This window comes from Manis pentadactyla, chromosome X (genome assembly GCF_030020395.1).
Source record: "Manis pentadactyla isolate mManPen7 chromosome X, mManPen7.hap1, whole genome shotgun sequence".
Taxonomy (NCBI): Eukaryota; Metazoa; Chordata; class Mammalia; order Pholidota; family Manidae; genus Manis; species Manis pentadactyla.
Genome location: NC_080038.1, coordinates 25,946,610 through 25,965,253, shown reverse-complemented (window position 1 = coordinate 25,965,253; position 18,644 = coordinate 25,946,610). Strand labels below are relative to the sequence as shown.

At 35.9% G+C, this 18,644-nt stretch overlaps 1 protein-coding gene across 6 annotated transcripts in view; it reads left to right on the top strand.

The window, feature by feature from the left end:
* The window catches only part of DMD (dystrophin), a 2,193,636-nt gene that overhangs the window by 1,346,924 nt on the left and 828,068 nt on the right, over positions 1–18,644 (top strand). For all 6 annotated transcript variants that reach the window (XM_036917975.2, XM_057495970.1, XM_057495969.1 and 3 more), the window contains one exon: positions 7,520–7,695. In XM_036917975.2, coding sequence (XP_036773870.2) covers positions 7,520–7,695 — 176 coding nt within the window. The remainder of the gene's footprint in view (positions 1–7,519; positions 7,696–18,644) is intronic.

The following is an 18,644-nucleotide window of genomic DNA, read 5'->3' as shown; positions in this document are numbered from 1 at the left end:
CATTCAGAGATTATGCTATAGCTTGAGCACATAAAATTATTTTAAGTACAGAAAAGGAGTTTAAGGAACAAGGTTAATTCCTGATCTCTTATATCGCAGCATGAGTATATTTTTAAATCCTCTTTGTCTGATGATTTCTAGCAGTGCTTGTATGGAAGTTAGAGTGGGTAAATACAAGCAACTGCATGTAAGCAATTGTCTTTTTTTTCCCAGTGTGATAGGGAATCAAGCTGCCTCTCACCTTTTTATGTTACATCAAACATGAGATTGATTCTTCTCTTTGGCAGCAAATGCAAATGAACTGTGGCAGTTTAGAGATGTAGCAAGGGTCAGCAATGACAACAGTACTCCTCTCACTTTGCTATGTAGCAATTGTCATGCAAATTTTCAGGGAGTTCCAAAATACGTAGGTGTAATTATGAATGCTACCTTTGAAGTTACCCATTGAAGTTTTCAATGAAAATGGAGAATCTAACCACATTCAGAGCCAAACCCACATCACAAATCTTACACTTAGCTTTGCCAATAATTATCTCAGTTACGTTTTCTATCCTAATTTTTTCTCCGAGATTCAGTCCAGTGTCTCCAACTGCCCAGTTGACATCCTTTCCTTCACTCATATCCTCAGTGAATGGCAAAGTCCTGTTTACTCACTTCCCCAATATCCCTTCATTCCAAGCACTTCTCTCTGTTTCTACCACTGCCTCCCCAATCCATGACCATCTCCCCTCACCTTAACTCCAGTGGTATTGCTTGATTTCCTTACTTCTACTCTTTAGCTTCTCCTGTCCATTCTTTCTACTACAGCCAATGATGACCAGTACCTAGTGTAGTGCCTGGCTCATAGGAGGCTCTCAATAAACAGCTATTTAGTCAATGAATGACTCTGAGTGAAAATATTTCATAAGCCTGGCAGGTGCCAGTAAGGAACTACAACTTTTCAGAGCCAGTGAGTTTTGACCTTTTAATCAAACTTTTCAATCCTTAATCAATTTCATTGACAAATCATCTTGCTTTTAAAAAGTAATATTGTTGCTTTTTCCGTACACTCACTGCACCTTTTCTATCTACCAAATGTCTTTTGAATAAATATTTGGAGGCTCCAAATTGATAACTCCTCTAGAAAGAAGAATAAGGAATTTTAAAATGATATATGACTCATTTTGAATATTCTGTCTTAAGAAGCAGTTTTTTTTAGCTATGTGAATATGTTCCATGATGACATATCTCCCATGTTTTCAAAACCATCCTAGTAATTATGTAGAAATAATTTTATGCCTGAAGTCATGTATTCTATTACCAGGGTCACTTAAGAGAGCAAACCTAATCCTAGGCAAGGGCCTCCTTTTGATCTGAGAAAGGTCAATTTGTTTTCTTAACAAATCTATGTAAATGAGAGAAAAACAGCTCCTAAATGTTCCTAGGTAGTTTGCCTGAAGTTCTAATGAATGATTTAGAAGCCAAGAAGAATTGAATAAATGTCTGAACCTAGAGACGCCTGGCATTGATTTTTTAAACAAAGTAAAAGCTATTAACTTTGCAAAGTTGTGTACTTGATTAAGAGTTTTGTTTGAAGCAAGGGCCACTGATTCAAATGCCTTCAGAGGTAGCATGCATGCATGGCCCACCTAAAGGCATTCAAATTATTAAAGCCCTAATGCCAAAACATGTCTGAGGACAGATTTACTTTGCAGCCTTCAGTTTCAGATCCCCAAAGGCAGATATTTAACATACATACTTTTTCTTTTTTGCCATTGGAATCTCTGCTTGAAATTGAGAAATACCTGTTTTGAGTTTTTTGTTGTAGTTCTCTTTTTTGCTCAGGGCATTACTTCTTGGGAAAGAAAGAGAAAAAAAGCCTGAGATAACCTTGCAAAGCATATAGTACAACTTAAAGCATGTTATGATGAATTCATTTGGTATCTATATTAATAGCAGTGATCATAATGAATGTATATATCACTGATGTGAATGAGATAAACATATCCAAAGGAAATTTCACTGTAATTTGCTATTAGATAAATGTCCCATTAAAATAAATCACCACTGTACATAATTTTCCTTTAGTTCATTGGCAGGATGTTTGTTTTGGAAAAGGAACAAACTAATTCTAATTTAGATGGAATTCTTATTATTCTTTTACAGCAACCATTATCAGAAGCAGATGGGGAATTGTACCAATGAGCATATCTACTATTACACCACACAGGAGAAAGAGGGTATTAGATGAAATCTAATAAGATCCCCCCCACCTCCAATACATGTAACAAAACTAACAAAAACATGCATATGGTTTCAGCTTCATTATTAGTGGGACACAATAAATGTTTGCTGAAATGTAAATAAATGTTCATTGAATACAAATACAATAAAACATTTACTGAAATGTGAATAAAATGAGACAAGGAGAAAGAATAAGCTAAAAAGGTGCATTTTATTTTTGATCAATCGTTTGTGAAGGCTGCTCTTCTTTGATTTGATTTAGTTGGCGAATTACTAATAAAAGATCTGTATGTCCTTAGATGAAAGTTGAATCTGAGGTACAGTTCAAATTTGGAGATGTATTTTATGGTCAAAAATAAGAAAAAACTTCTTTCAGTGTTACTTATTCCACAGCTGTAAAGTCTAATACAGACATAAATGCTACCCATGCATGACACTAAGTAGAAATATTTTATATATACCTATACAGAAGAGGAGTGCTTAACTCTACCTGAGCTCTTAAAGGGCCCAGCAGAAGAGAGAACATGTAAGCTGAGCATTACAGATGAGTAAAGAGTTTGACCTGCAAAATTTAGTGGGACACCCAAGGAAGTAGAAGGTCAGTTTTCCTGGAAGTTGGAGTTAAGGTTGGAAGCAGGGAGCCGCAGGGGAGTTGGCTGCAAAGGCAGAGTGGAGAAGAGGGTGTGCGGCCCTTTAGTCCTTCCTTGGTAGGCTGTTTGGGTTGTCATCTTGTGGCTCATCGTTAGCATCATTCTTGCTGTCCTCATTCTGAATTCTCTACCTTGGTCTTGATTTTTGTCTCCTACAGCTTTCATTCTTTACTCAAAAACTGCCATTTCTTTAAGCCATTTTTTTTCGCTTTTTCCTCCCCACTGCTTCCTGTTTGTTTCTACTCTTGCATCTCTCCCCTTCTTTTTAATTCCTAGATTTCCTGGATTTCAGCCAGCTTTCTATCCTTGTCCCTATACTCCTCTGATGCTCTCGCAGAGTCATCAGGTCTACCACCAGTCATGAGTAGTGGGCTAGGTTGAATATGTCCTGTTGCTGAGCCTGCTGTTTGTGTCCATTTGTGTCGCTTCCTTATAAAAATTCATCATTCGGTAAAAGTTGAAAGGTACTTTGGGAGCCATACTAAAACCTCCAATGACAGTGTGGATTCTATTGCTGAAGAATTAAAATGAGAGGCGAACTTGCTTAATTTCTCTTTGACAAAGGAACCAGAAGCTATCTTTCAGATTCTTACTTGAGTTCTAAGGACTGACAAAGAAATACAATGGGATTGATCTTAAGCAGGACAGAAAGAGTAAAATGGCAGATAAAAGATCAGGTGTCATATTTTTATGAAATGGCACCATAGGATTCTACTTGGCATTTTCACAAGTGTCCGTAGGATTCACAGTATATATTTTCACCTGACCAGTGAGTAAACTGAGTCAGTGATTCATCTGTCTCAAAATAAGTAATTAACAAAACTAAAAAAAGTAAATCTACAGTATTTGGTATTTGACACACCTCCTTGCCCCCACTGCTCACTTGCCCCCCCTCCACTTATCTCTTGCCTACCTTTTCTGTAATAGTGTATCTATTTTGTACATCTTTGTTCCCTTACCTCCAGAGATTTTGATTCAGTCAGCTTACAGTGGAATTCCAAACTTTAATATTTTCTGAAAGTTCCCTTGAGGAGTCTGATATGCATTCCTTAATTAAGAATGATGCTTTAATGTTAGAATCAAAGCACAATAAACTTTCTAATTATGTTGAACAATCCAGTAGATTCAATTAATGATTTTCTGTCTGTTCAAAACTAAGGCTAGATGTTAAATGCCACAGAACTAGATCAGGATACTTATGACAACAGGACATTCATATGATATCAAAGCTTGGAAATTTTGCTGATAGTGAATAATTTTGCTTTAAAATATTTAGAAGCTATAGAACTAAATTAGTTTGGTTTTCATTGAGTGCATAAAGTTGAGGTTTCACATTTAATTTTTAAGGAAAATTCTATCTTTTTGGGCTCAGAGACTAACTGTAACAAACACCATGTACAAATTTTTACTTCCATTTTTCATTAATTATTTTGCAGCCTTATGCGTTATTGCTGAAAACTCTCCTCAAGTAGATCATACACTGTAAATACTTCTCCTAATTACAAAGTCTTCTCACATAAATTCAATAGACTATTTAATGAGCTCTTCCTTCACAAAATTAAAAAACCTGAAGGCCCTGATTTGGGACTCTATATAAATGAGATTTAGATCTAACAAGTTTAAATGATTGCTTCATTCACTGCTGTTCAATCCTCTCTTATCTGGGAAAGAGAAATAAAGAAATCCTTGTTGATTCTACAGTTGGGTTGTAAAAGTCACTGTAGCCATCAGCCATGAAATAGAAGGGCCAACATCAAAAATACAAAACAAAGAAGCTGAGATAAAAATTCTCAAGCAGTTTTATAGATTATAAACCAGCAGCAAGAATTCTTTGATTACTTAACAAAGATTCAGAAGGCATTTACTGTATCATCTTACCATTCAGTGTGTTGTTCCTGGGCCAGCAGTATTGACATCCCCTTAAAGCTTGTTAGAAGTAGAATCGAGAATTTCAGCCCCTCCATAGACATACTGAAGCAGAATTGGCAGTTTAATAAGACCTCTAGGAGATTCTTGTGCATGTTAAATTTGAGATGTGTTTCTATAGCACACATCTAATAGGTTCTCCAGGCATGTATAAAACTATTTCAGATAGTTGTGGGTGTTGGAGACCACTGGAGGTACCAATTGGAGTCATAATCTTTCTCCTCTGTTTCCCTAACTTCTGGGTTTTAGGCAATGATTTCCCCATTTCAGCAGTCATTCATGATTGCATAGTCCAGTGAGTTCACAAACCCTGTTGAGTCTTCCTTAACAGTTCATGTTACCTGTAGCCTTTCGTTTCTGATGCATTATCAAAACTCTAGTTTTAGCCCTAATAGCTGTCTCCCAGCCTCCTGTCCTAGCTGTTTTACCTGTGTCCCTGACTTAACATTTGCCTAATCTCCACCTCAGAATTGTGCAAAAATACAGTTCTAGCTCTGGCACTCCTGCACTTAAAACTTAAGGCATTTTCTGTTGCCTACCAATGAACTCCAAACTCCTTAATTTAATAAAAAGCAAAGTGTTCTCTATCCAGGCCCAATATACACCCAGGGCTGCACCTCTGCCTAAACTCCCACTCTCCTGAAGTAACATAGAGCCCACATGTCTACTCCTGATCAGAGCATGGAAATTGCACATACAGGCCTTGCCCTCTGCTCTCCTCTCCCCTTGCCCGACTTTCCAAGTGTCTAAGGCCTACCCATTCTTTAAATTTCAAATTCCCTCAGAGGTCTCTCCTGTCCATCCTTCCACTGAGATAATCCCTCCTCTGATCAATCACTTACTGAGCACCTTGCTTTCCCTATCCTACTGTTAGCGTGTAACAAATTATCCTTTGCAACTGTGTCTGTTCTCCTTAACTAGATTATATACTGCCTAAAATCCATAAAATTGTTCTTATTTGAATCTCTAGGAGGCCCAGTGGTATTAATACTAATGATATATGGCAATGGTTAGATCGAGCTACCCCCATCCTCCCTTCTCCCTCCCCAACTTCCTTTGTTCACAGATTCATGCATTCATTCAACAGATACTTATTGAAATCACTCATGCACCAGATATTGTATATGAAGCATTAGGGACACAATCGTGAACAGGACTTCATCTCTGACCTTAATGAATTTATGGTGTAATAGGCATATAGACACAATTTGTTATGAATGGGTATAACTGTTACTAAGCAATGACTGTCACATGCAACAGTGAACTGAACAGGTGGTAAAGAGTAACATGTAAGTACTGGAGCAAAGTCAGCTAGCTGCAATGAAATCACATGTTTGTTAGAGCATATCTCATGTACTTGTTTAAGAGAGTATGGTCAGAAATACTTATAAATAGTTCAGTGCGCAGACTTTTTATATTCATTGCGAGGTACTGTGTCCCTGGAATAATGGTCTTGTTATTTTTGCTGATTTATTGAGTCTTTTAACTGCTAAAGTTATACTACTAAAAAATCTGGCATTCAAAATAATATCACATGAAAGGAGTAGAAAGCAAAAAAAAAAAAAACCTCAAGAATTGTATAGAATGAGAGTTGAAGGGAGATTTGACCCAGTCTCAAGACATGAATTCATTCATTTATTTGGCAAGCATGTAAAGGGGTTTCCTGTGTACTTACTATTGGGTCAAGTTATAGGGTTCATAAGAAAATTAGATAATCAGAATCACATCTATCAGGAAAGTATTTTTGCATGTTGACTTTATCCCATCAATACGTAAGGATTTGTGAGCCCTTTGAATTTAAATATGGTAAGTATCTCAAGTCCTCATATTATCTCATTTTCTAAACTTCAGATTTAGTAAAGGGTTCTTTTAATTGCCTTAAACATTCTAGATTATCTTTCCTTTAAAGAAAAAGCTAGAATGCCATTTTTTATTTAGTGGTAAAAAGCATTTTTGTTTCTCTGCATATTTTGTTGTAATAGTGGAACTATTTTTCTGGCACTATTGTTAAAATTTCATTCAGGATAAAAAGTAGAAGATATTTAAGCTTGACACCTTCAATGACTCATGAGAATGCTCTGGTAGATATAGATTAGTTTTAAATTTATCACTGTACCGTAGAGATTTTTTGATGGGCTACCCCTGAAAGCAATTAACTCTCTTTTATATGGCTTTATATTGCAAAATACATTGATGGAAACAGAATTTAAAATAAATTTCTTTCTAATATTGTAATGAATTTTTGTTTAAATATCTCAAGAGGTTTTTTTTTTAAATACTGTGACTGAAGTACGCTTGTTCTTTTTCACCTCTCGTATAGACAGTCATTAAAAGTCCAAATACTTTTCCACGTTTAAATTTTACAACACTTCATAGACTATTAAACATGGAACATCCTTGTGGGGACAAGGAATCGAATTTGCTCTTGAGAAGGTTTCCAACTAATTGATTTGTAGGACATTATAACATCCTCTAGCTGACAAGCTTTACAAATATAAAAACTGGAGCAGAACGGAGAGGGTGCTTTTTTACTGACACATAAAAGGTGTCTTGTATGCTTTGGACATAGGCATGTCAGTTTCATAGAGAAACTTTCACATGGAGCTTTTTTATTTCTTTGTCTCCCAGTGGAACCACATGTGGTAGCACATTGTTTTATCTTTTGTCTAATAAAAGGACATGGGGCTTCATGTTTGTTTTGCCTTTTTGGCATCTTACAGGAACTCCAGGATGGCATTGGACAGCGGCAAGCTGTTGTCAGGGTATTGAATGCAACCGGGGAAGAAATAATACAACAGTCTTCAAAAACAGATGCCAGTCTTCTACAAGAAAAATTGGGAAGCCTGAATCTGCGGTGGCAGGAGGTCTGCAAACAGCTGGCAGAAAGAAAAAAGAGGTAAGTGACAGATAAAAATAGGAATTCTAAAATTTTAGCAGAGCTTTTTAAGCTGTCCTTAAAAGAGACACTTTGTGACAGATTGTAAGCAGGCAGGAAGGCACCAACATTCAGGTTTCCATCAACAGTCAATCATTGGCAGTGCTGCCTCTTTTTCTTTCTTTTTCTCAGATGCTAAACTGTGTAGCTGTTGGTACTTAAATAGGCAGTGCTTTTCTACTATTTTGAACTTCGAAGTGTGTTTTAAAAATCACACGATTGTTTAAGTATGAGTGCCTTCAGTATATTCCAACTTTAACAAGTTGAGTCTCCATTACTTTTCAAAGAGGATGAGAGAAGGAAATTATAAATGACTATTTTGTAGGAAAGACTGTTCTTTGGCTAGATGTTTTAACAGTAACAAAGGTCTCTATACTGCTGAAACACACAGGAGTACTATTTACCTTTTAGTACCCCTATCTTTGTTACTGCAGTCTTAAAGAGACACTTGGGTCTGAAGGGAGAAAACAAAGCCTCAGGAAGGTTGTTACTGAATTCAGTCACCATTTAACTTTTCCTTGGAATGTATTGAAAACACAGAACCCCAAATGTGTGTTGCTGTGCTTGGAAGGCGTACATATTTTTATAGATGGGATTTTGGTATTGATGCTAATGTTTCCTGTTTCATAAGGGAGGACCTGGCCTCTGTTTACCAAATGAGACTATTGTTAGGAACAATGAACATGCAGTTTTATTGCCAAGCTTTTATCTCCTACGTATCATCTACATTAATAGGTGGCTTTTAATATTCAGAAACCTAGAGCAACTCATTGATGAACATCTTTGATGAGGCTGTATTAGAACGGTTTTGGAATTACGTCCATTGTCTTTGCCCACCTCCTCTCGCCGCCTTTGCTCACATTGCATTATTCATAAAGTAAATACCATTGATATTCCTGTACAAAATGGATGCATTAGGTGACTTATACACACATACACACACATGCACAAATCTTGATAAAGTTAAAAATAATAGCATTACTTAAAACCATTTTTATCTTAAATCTTGCTTTAGAAAATATTGTTGTTTGTATGTAGGTACTGTAAAATAAAGACCCAAACTTTGTAGTTAAACTGCTTCCTTGGGAGATTATATACTTTTTTTCCAAAATGAAATCCTTCTAATAAAACACACTACTGTCCCATTATTTAAATAACTGATATGTTTAGACTATGAGCAGGTTTAAACCTGTATAATCATTTCTGAACTCGACTCAATCTAGTAAAAAGAAAAAGATGTTAAAAAGTGAGATTAAGGAAAATTGAATAGCATGCTATAAAAATAAATACCTTGAATTCATAAAGTGGATTAAATTGATTGGGGGATTATTTTTTTCTTTATATAAAGTATTGTTTCTCATTTTAAAATATCTTACTCATATAATATTTGAATAAAGTATATTAGTATTTTCTCAAACTCTTTTTCAACTAAATTTTTGAAATCTTGTATCTGTTATTGACCTCTAAATGCAAATTAGAATTTATAGATGAAGATGGGACAATATGCCTGTTTTACCAAGTAAGCTCTAAAATTTTAGAAGCTCCTAAGTTTATAAGAAAGTGGTATATGCTGACTCTGTTTTGAAATATTACCAAAATTATAGGTTAATTACAGCTGGGGATTTGACTCTAATTGTTTAGAAATATCTCTCCCATTTTAAACACTTTGACCTACATTAAATATTGCACTTTAGTGCTTTAAAAAGTAAAGATCAGCTTCCTTGAGGTTTTTTTTAAACTCAGCTTTTAAAGTTGTCTACTTCATGCTATATTCTAAAAATAAATGTTAGCATATTTAAATTTCCACTGAGATCAGTTTTGTGGCATAGTTTCTCAGGATTTTTATAGCATTTGAATTATATGAAATGTAAAAAAGTAATAAAATACAAATGCCTTTTCTACCAGTATGCTCACAACTATTTCCAGGCATCTAGTAGCAAATAAAGTAAAAATAAATAAAATAATATGTTAATTGTGGGAGGACTGTGCCATGAAACTATTATTAATCAGTGGCATGCTTTTGGTGCAACTGAAGCAGAAGTGAAAAGGAAACAGTTGTTTATTGCACAGGTGAAAAAGAATGTGACTGTTCAATTGACAACAGTGTTCTTAGTCTGCAGTAGGCTTTAAATACAAATATTGGAAATATTTAATGTTTCTTAGTCCAGGTATGTATGTGAAAAAGTGTCTGTTTTAAGCAAAGGAGTCCATAAAAACTATTCAGAGTGTTAGGCTGGAGAAAGGAAAAACAAGGACATGCAAACAGAACAGAGAGATGCCATAGGGGGAGAACAGAACAGACCCCAAAGTCCATGCCGTATATGGAAAGGGAACAGCTCTCCCTGAATTCCATCCTGATGTGCCAACTAAGACCCGGATGTCAGCCTCCTCCCTCTTGGAAAGAAAAAAGTTTCTAGTTGACTATTATGTCACCTTTAGCCAATCATACCTCTCAACACCCCTTAGGATAGCTTGCCCACTCCTCCCCCTCCTAATCCCTTATAAGCGACCCACCTCCCTAACTGAGTGTGACTTCTCTGGCCTCTGGCAAGAAGGCCATAGAACGCCCCCCACCCACGGGGGTATTTAAATAAATTACCTGGCCCTTTGTTGCCTCTCTTTGCCTGCTTATTCCGGCTAGAATTTATCTTACACAGAGTCTTACAGTTACATCATTTTAAACCCTTCTCTTTGAAAACAGGAGATACCAGAATATGAAAAGAAAATTCTCAGAAAAGTTCAAATAGCAGTGTACATCCATTAAGCTTAGTCTATGTTAGAAGTAAGTGAGGTATAAAATATAGTCAATTAGCTGTGCAATTTAAGATAGAAAATTCACTGTTGCCTCAATTATGTAGCAGGGCAACTGGATAACATCTATAGGTTTAACCATGATAGTAATGAGTTTAATGATAGCTTGGCCATCAAAATGGTCTTTGTATACAAAGGAGATGCAAATGAAAACCTTCTGGCCATAAAGGGAAGTCATAGGTTAAAAGAAAGCAAGCCTGTGTATGAAGATTCTAAAGCCCAAGTCCATTCATAGAATAAACACAAGTATTTTTCTATATCACAAATTTGTTGTTCTAATAGCTTTATAACTATTTCAATACAGTTGGCCTCATTAGGAGTCCTATGTATTATATATTCTGAACTTAAAAACATTTTTCTGAAAAGGGGTCCCAGGCTTCACCAGATTTCCAAAGGAGTCCATGGCATAGAAAATGACGTTAACTGTTTCTAGCCAGCTGTTGTTTATCTGCTGAGACCTCATTCTCATGTAGTATTGTTTCAGTTCTTGCAATAGCATAGTCACCATCCTTATGTACTCCTTTTTGTCTGGAGTATTCCAGGAGATGTACCAGTCAAGGGAATGTGGGTAGGCAGGCCTTTGAGCAATGGATTGCTGACAACATAAGGAAGGATATTTTACTTACAATGATGTCAGTTGATAAAAAATTGAATGGAAGAGGGAAGGATGGTGATGGGAAGTAGAATCTCTAAATTGAAGAATCTCGGAATCATAGTCCATAGCAATAAAAGCATGCTCTCAAGAGATTCTCTCTCCTCTTAGCCTTAGACAAATGTGATATTGCTTCCCCTATTTCACAGATAATACAATTATTGTACTAATATATATTGGGGAATAACATTTTTAATCTAAATGTTACCTGACTGAAAATATACAGATTTTTTTTCTTTCCCCATCTTTTTGTATGAAAATTTTCAAGCATATAGTAAAGTTGAAAAAGTAACGTAATGAATACCCATTCTCATTTCTTCTCTCCTTCTAAATTCCTAGATTCAACAATTAAAATTTTACCATATTTGGGTTTTTTTCTCCCTCTCCCTACCTCTCCCATGTCTGCCTTTCTTTAATTTAGGGAATAATACACAAACACACACACTTTTTGATGTTTTAACATTTGCAAGTACGTTATAAACACCCTTATGCTTCACTCCTAAATACTTTAGCACCTATCTATAGAATTACACAATGCCTTATATAATCATGCTTGTTTATCATGCTCAAGAAAATTAAAAACAATACCATATTATTTAATATCCTATCCATATCCTCAGTGTTGCAAAAATATATTTTATATTTTTATGGTGTTTTTTTGTACTAATATGCCGTCATGTTTCACGCATTGCATTTGTTTTTGTAGAGGAGGAAAAATCTCTTTCCTACACACTCTTAGGTTTAGTGTCTGGAATCTGCAAATTAAACTTATGAAAGACATTAATAGGAGAAAAAACATACAAATTTTTATTTGACATTAATATTTTTAGGTGGCACATGAGGCTTCATAGAAAAAAGTGAAAATCCCAAAGAAGTGGTAGGACTAGAAGCTTATATACCATTTTAAGAGAGTGTGATAAATTATAAGGACATGAAGACAAAGGAAAAGGGGTTTAGGCTTTCTCAGCATGATAGATTTCAGGAAAGTAAATTTAGGGGAAACTAATGGAAGATAAGGGATATTTCAGTAATATCTTATGCAGATTGAAGTTGGTACCATCTCCCATGATAAAAGTCTCCTATTCCTAGTACAGAAAAGTGGGGGGGATGCCTTCACAAAGGGAAATGTATACCCTACCTTTAGGCAGAAGCAGGGAAGGTAGACAGCTTTTCTTATGTCTGCTGTTTCTCATTTACCTTCAGCTTAAATCAACCTTTATGCCAAAGTGGCATATTTGGGGATGACATATTCTGATCCCCTTCAGCTATTATGTTCCTTCAGTCTCTTTTAGTCTGAAATACCTCTCCAACTTTCACTTTCTTTTTACTAATACTGATATTTGAAAGAATTATGTACAATATTCTCCAAAAAACAACCCCCACCATTCTGGATTAGTCTGACTTTTTGTCTTCATGGTGTTATTTAACTTGTTCTATATGCTCTGTATCTCTTGTAAACTGCAAGTTGAACTAGATGAGACCTGAAAAGATGCAAGTCAAATATTTTTGGCAAGAACACTTCATATAAGATGCTGTGTGCTTCTTATCACATCAGGAGATGCATGGTATGAGGTATTCCCACTCTAAAAGCTGCTAAGTTTGATCACTTGGTAAGGTGGTGACCATCAGATCTTGAATTGTAAAGTAACATTTTTTCTTTTATGATAGTAAGTCTTCTAGTGCCTTAAATATCCGTCAGTGATCCTCCCCTAACTCAATTATTATGTTGGTGTTGCAAAATGGTGATTTTCCCAATTTTCACATTATCCTACAAGCTGATTTCTTCTACTGGAAAAAAAAAGAAAGAGAAAGAGATAAAAACTTTCCTTAGTTCTCTTTTCTGTCAATATGGACTTACGGATTATTTTTTATTTAATATGTTATAGTGAATTGTAGTTACTTTTCTTATTTATCAGATTATTTTACCTTTACCAAATTTAACCAGTGAGAGCATGTTCAAACCTCTGGCTTAAATATCCCAGGCTCATCTCGAACTTCCCCTGCCCCAGGATCAGAATCAACCTTTTCTCCAAGGGTCTCTGGTTTCTTTTAGTAGGAAATGGTATATAGAAACCAAGATCTGGGCAGTGACCCCTTCTCAAAGGAGTGCTGGCACCTTCCTGGCAACCAGTCCTAGAGGAAAACATGTTTTCACGTTACTTTCGCAAGGACATCTCTTTCAAAATACATCAAAGTTCAAAGTAAGGCTGGGCATATTTAAAAGCCCTTACTGTGTAAGGCTTCATGTAAAATCAGTAACTTGTTATTCATTCCAATTCCTCTACTTCTGAATTTTTCAACCAAAGTTTACCTGTATATAATCTATGCTAGTTTGCCAAGCAAATTAGTGGTGTAAATAAGATAATGGAAGGCATTCCTAAATGTACTTAAGGGAAGAAATTGTTTTTTAAAGACCGTAGCTCATTGTTTGCATGCAAATTGATGCTGTTAATTAGAAATGAGTCTTATCTAATTCATTAAAGTAGGCCTAGTAGGACCTCTTCTTGAAAAACTCCACGAACAATTCATATTACTCTCTTCACTTTTTGTGAGACAACCATTTTCTCTTAAGGCTTCCTTAGTTTTGGCTTCTCACTAATCACACTCCCCTAACAAAGTAGGCCTTCAGTATAGCCTCTTGTTTCTTATAAAATGAAAACCAAAAAATGTACTATGCTTCAATAGTCACTTCACAGTATAGGCCATCTTTTATGCGTACCCAATATATCCATGCAAACCACTGCTAAAAGCCTTCTCATGCACCTACACTCTGCTCCCAGGATCTCTCTAGCCCTCACTGCAGTCTACTTGCTCCATACTTGAACTTCCTTGGTTTCTCACCTCCAGTTTTGCTTCTGAGTCTTTCTTCATTCAGCTGGGAGTTTGCAGACTTGAGTGCCCACAGGCTGAATTCAGATTGGAGAGCATGTGATGTTTTTACATAAGCACTGTTATGAAATAACTGCTAACATTTAAAAATTGATAGGTTTCATCTTTTAAAAAAAATATGGATTTCTGTCTCCTGAAAAACTTAGATCTGGCTAATAGGTGCTCATTCCTGCATTCTTTCAAGGCACCGTCAGCTGCAGCTGAGTAACAGATGTTTCAGACTCTTGCTTCTCAAAGTGTGGTCTCTGGACCAGAGCGCAAACATCACCCTGGGAGTTGCCAAGAATGCAGAATCTAATAAATCATAATCAGCTTTTTAATAAGATTCCCAGGTGATTCATGTGCACATTAAAGTTTGAGAAGCCCTGATTTGGGCATGCAAGCTTTCTCTTCATTTGCCCATACCTATCTCACCTCAATCCTTTATATTAATTGCTTTTCCATGGACATTTGACTTTATAATATTTCATATAGACATATATAATGATGGTGGTGACAGCACTTAATATTGCCCAGTGCAGTTCCAATGACTTTATATAGCTCATGTGATCTTTATAACAATTCTGTTCTTATTTCTATTTCTACAGAAATTTTATTGCTGAAGTTTTTTGCCCAAGACCACATAGCTAGCAAGTGTTTAAACCAGGATGTGAACCCAAATAGTCTAACTCTATCATCCTTACTGTAGATCTGATTTTGCATTACTTAGCTTTGAACTTTAGTACTTTCTAGGATATACTTTGTTTCTGCCCACCAGCCTCTCACTTACCAAGCCCATCCCATTAGCTGGCATCCTTAGTAACAAGGGAGTAGAACATAGAATCTGTTCTGACCTCTCTTTCCAACCATGTCATCCATCATATTCACTATTTCAGCTTGTGTCTCAAGCATAAAATAACCTAAACTTTTCTGTCCTTCAGCTTTTGCAAAAGCCACTTACTTTTTGAGGTTGAATTGCCTTTCCCTTATTTTTTTCTCAAAACCCTACCCATCCTCCAAAACCCAGCCTAAGTACTATTTCCTCAGTATTACCTACTCATCTCAAGCAGAAACAGTCTGTTCTCTCAAGTTCTTCTTGTTCCTGCTTATAGCATTCCCATAACATGTTACATCTCTATCATGTATCATACCCACATATGTTTTCGTTTCCCCAGCAAGACTGAAAGGTTTCTGAGGGCAAGGCAATTATCTTATTCTCACCTCTATAACCCACAGTACTTAGCAAAAAATCTAGTACATTGTAGATGACCAGAAAATATTTTCTCAATTTAAATAGTAAGAATTGTTATTCACATTCAGATTAAAACAAGCTTTTAAATCTTTACACTGACATTGTTACATATGTTAAAAATAGACCTACAGATCCAGAACCATTTTTTAAATGTTTTCTTTAACATTATCACATTTCCATGGATACATTTTTATTTCTGGAAATGGGACTTGATCAATTCTAATCTTAAAAAAATGGAAGTTGGGTTCATAATTATATTTTAGGTGTTCTCTAGAATATAGTGCTCTTAGACAAATGACTTCAATTTCCATAACTATTTATACCCAAAAGGAAGCTCTTTGATTCAGACATTCTGTGCATTTGTTTGTTGATCTGAGGCTTACTGTATCACAACCAATAAATTAGAGGTTAATTAAGTAGGAATTAGCCCTGAAAGTGGATAGTTTATCTTCACCCAACCTATACCCACAAGATGTTTTAGTTGCAGTCCATTTCACCAAAGGACTATTTTTAGATTGATCAGAGAGGATCATACAGATATTAGCCACAGGTGTCTATGGAAAAGCTGGTCTCTTCCCATCTGTTCTCTGATGACTCTTGAAAAGCTTTCAAGGACATTCATAATTCTTCATCGAATGACTATGAAAAATTAGCTTGATAGTTAATCTTTTTATGTTATATTTTATTCTTTGAAACTTGGCAAGATCTAGTGAAATGGACTAGCTGGAGCCAAACATGCTGTCACATTGGCTGGTACTGACAGTATTACTCTCTGTAGATACACCAGTGAATGTACTCTAGTCATGGCCTTCTGTGAACTTTTATGGAGCTGGGGAAGAAGGAATTCGAGTTTATTAGGGAGGATGATTTCTGGGGTGGGTCTTGAAAGATGGCGGGTCTCAAATGAAGAATGAATGGATATGAGGGGGAAAGTGAGTGACATGAGCAAAATCAATGAAACAAGAAAGAACTGGCTGCATTGAAGGACTACATGAGGTTCAATATAAAGAAGCTCTCTTAAATCTCCACTTCATTTACTCATAAAATGAAGAGCTTAGGATAATTATATGTCTAAAACCAACTGCCCGATTCCTATTCCACACTGAATGCTGGGTATTATTAGTCACTTTGGGAGGTTTTTGAAAGTGTTTCAAGTCATCATCCTGGAACCACATGCCTTGCCTCTCAACATTTGAGACTATCATTTCCAAGAGTCAATTGGGTGTTGTTCCTAGTCTATTTATGCAGTTATTGTTGCTTGTATAATTTTCTTATTTAAATATTATGTAAACTGATAAAAAAGGAACACAAAGGCAAATAATTGTGGTTTCTATGAAAATAGAATGCTTTGGAATACTTGATAAAGGGGATTAGAAAAAAAAATTTTCTTCGATTAGATAAAAGTGAGGCAACTATTTAAGATTGGGGGCATAGGGTAGAAACCACATCATCCAGAAGGATTTTGCATATTTAGATTCTTTCTAATGTCTCTTAATCTTACTCTAAAGAAACCAAAATTAAAGCTATAGATGATGTAATGTAGGAGTGTTTTATGTAAGAAAGAATATACTGACCTTTAGTGAGTAGACCCTTACTCTAAGTCTTGTACCCCATACCAAATGAATGGTGAATTAATGACCATTTTTATACATTCCAAGTGAAATTCAAGTGTTTATATATAAACAACTTTATATAATCCTTCCAATTTAACAATATTTTCCCCAAAACTATTCATTTTAATGAAATTTAATAAGAGATTTCCCTTTTATGTCTAAAGACAAAGTATGGATTGTTGTCAATAAATAGAACAGTCAAGATGGACCAGATCATGAAAGATTTTGTATCTCAGAAAGCTTTTTTCTAGAGTAGGAACTAAGGGCATTGGAAGATTATTAAATTGTTTAGATTTGGAATGACATAGGCCCCTCTGATAGTAGAGCTCAGGGTAAAATGAAAACGTTGAGACTGGCAGCAGGGGGACTCAAGTCAAGTAGTTAGTAATATTTCAGGTTGGGGATGATGACTAGCTGAGCAGAATAAACTTGTAAAGATGTGGCAAGATACTTAATAGATGAAAGTAAAATAATTGATGAAATGAGGTGATGAGGGGATTTAGGGAGGATTCTAGGGTGAACTCTTCCCCAGATTTCTGGCTTGGGAAACTGGCTGAATGGAATTCTATTAGCTAGAATAGGAATCCAAGGCGGGGGGTACCCATATGGAAAGAGGAAAGTAAATCAGGCATAGAGTTCCACTTTGATATGATAGGTTTGAGGAGCCTGTGGAACATCTAAAACAAAATGGTTAGAAAACATGCATTTGGATGCATAAGTCTGAACATCAGGAGGAAGACTAGGCTGAGACACTGAGCCATTTTTTTCTTCAGAGAGAATGGGAGCAATCCATAGTAACTTCCTGTCAGTGAGATCCCTATCTCACAGCATTTATTTACTAGCTGGTAAATAAAACAGAGCTCCAGAGTACATATTAGCCAAAATGTGCTGGTTGCATAGACGGCTTCAGATGTTAAAAAGCCACTGTGGCAGATGAGTACTTGGGGTAACTAATTAATGAGGTAATATACATGGTCTCTCTGGGGCCACAGAGTGCCATCCTTAATATACACAAATCAGAACGGTTGGCAGACAGAATACTGGAGGTAGATCAAGAGAATATATCCATCACAACATATATGAAAGTAAGCTCAAAGTTCTCACCAACTGATTGCAGATCAGAAATATCCCCTGTATATATTTGGGACACTGGTCAAAGAGAGGATTTCTACAAGCATATTTAGAGTATGGATACAGTGTTCAGTGAGATGCAAATGGTGAATACAGAGCTAGCTAGAGAGCCTGTAACATGAGAAATAAGCACAGAGCAAAGCATGCCCAGTAACACTCCTCACTTGGGGTCCTATAAATGCACTCTCCCTTTAAGGTTATTGCTGTCTAAAATCTGTCTCTCATCATCCATCTGACTTGACAGCAGCTACATCTGGACCCTACCATTTTTAAAACAGGCCAAATGGCATTTTGCATTCTTTTCATTTTCATTGTTGCTGAAGAAACTTGAATCGTCTACCTTCAAAGCCTGTCTTGTGAAACATATTTCATATTACAAGCCATCACTTCCAAAGCACTCTTATGTTAGAATTATAAACCATCGTACTGCTAAGAAGGAGCACAATATCCACGGGTCACTGGACCATCTTTTTGCACAAAGGAAAACCCAAAGTCCTGAGATAAAAAGGTGTTGATCGCTTTATTGATTCCTTCCTTGGGTTTGATATAATTAAAGGATGCCTTAGATAATAAGTATGCTAGT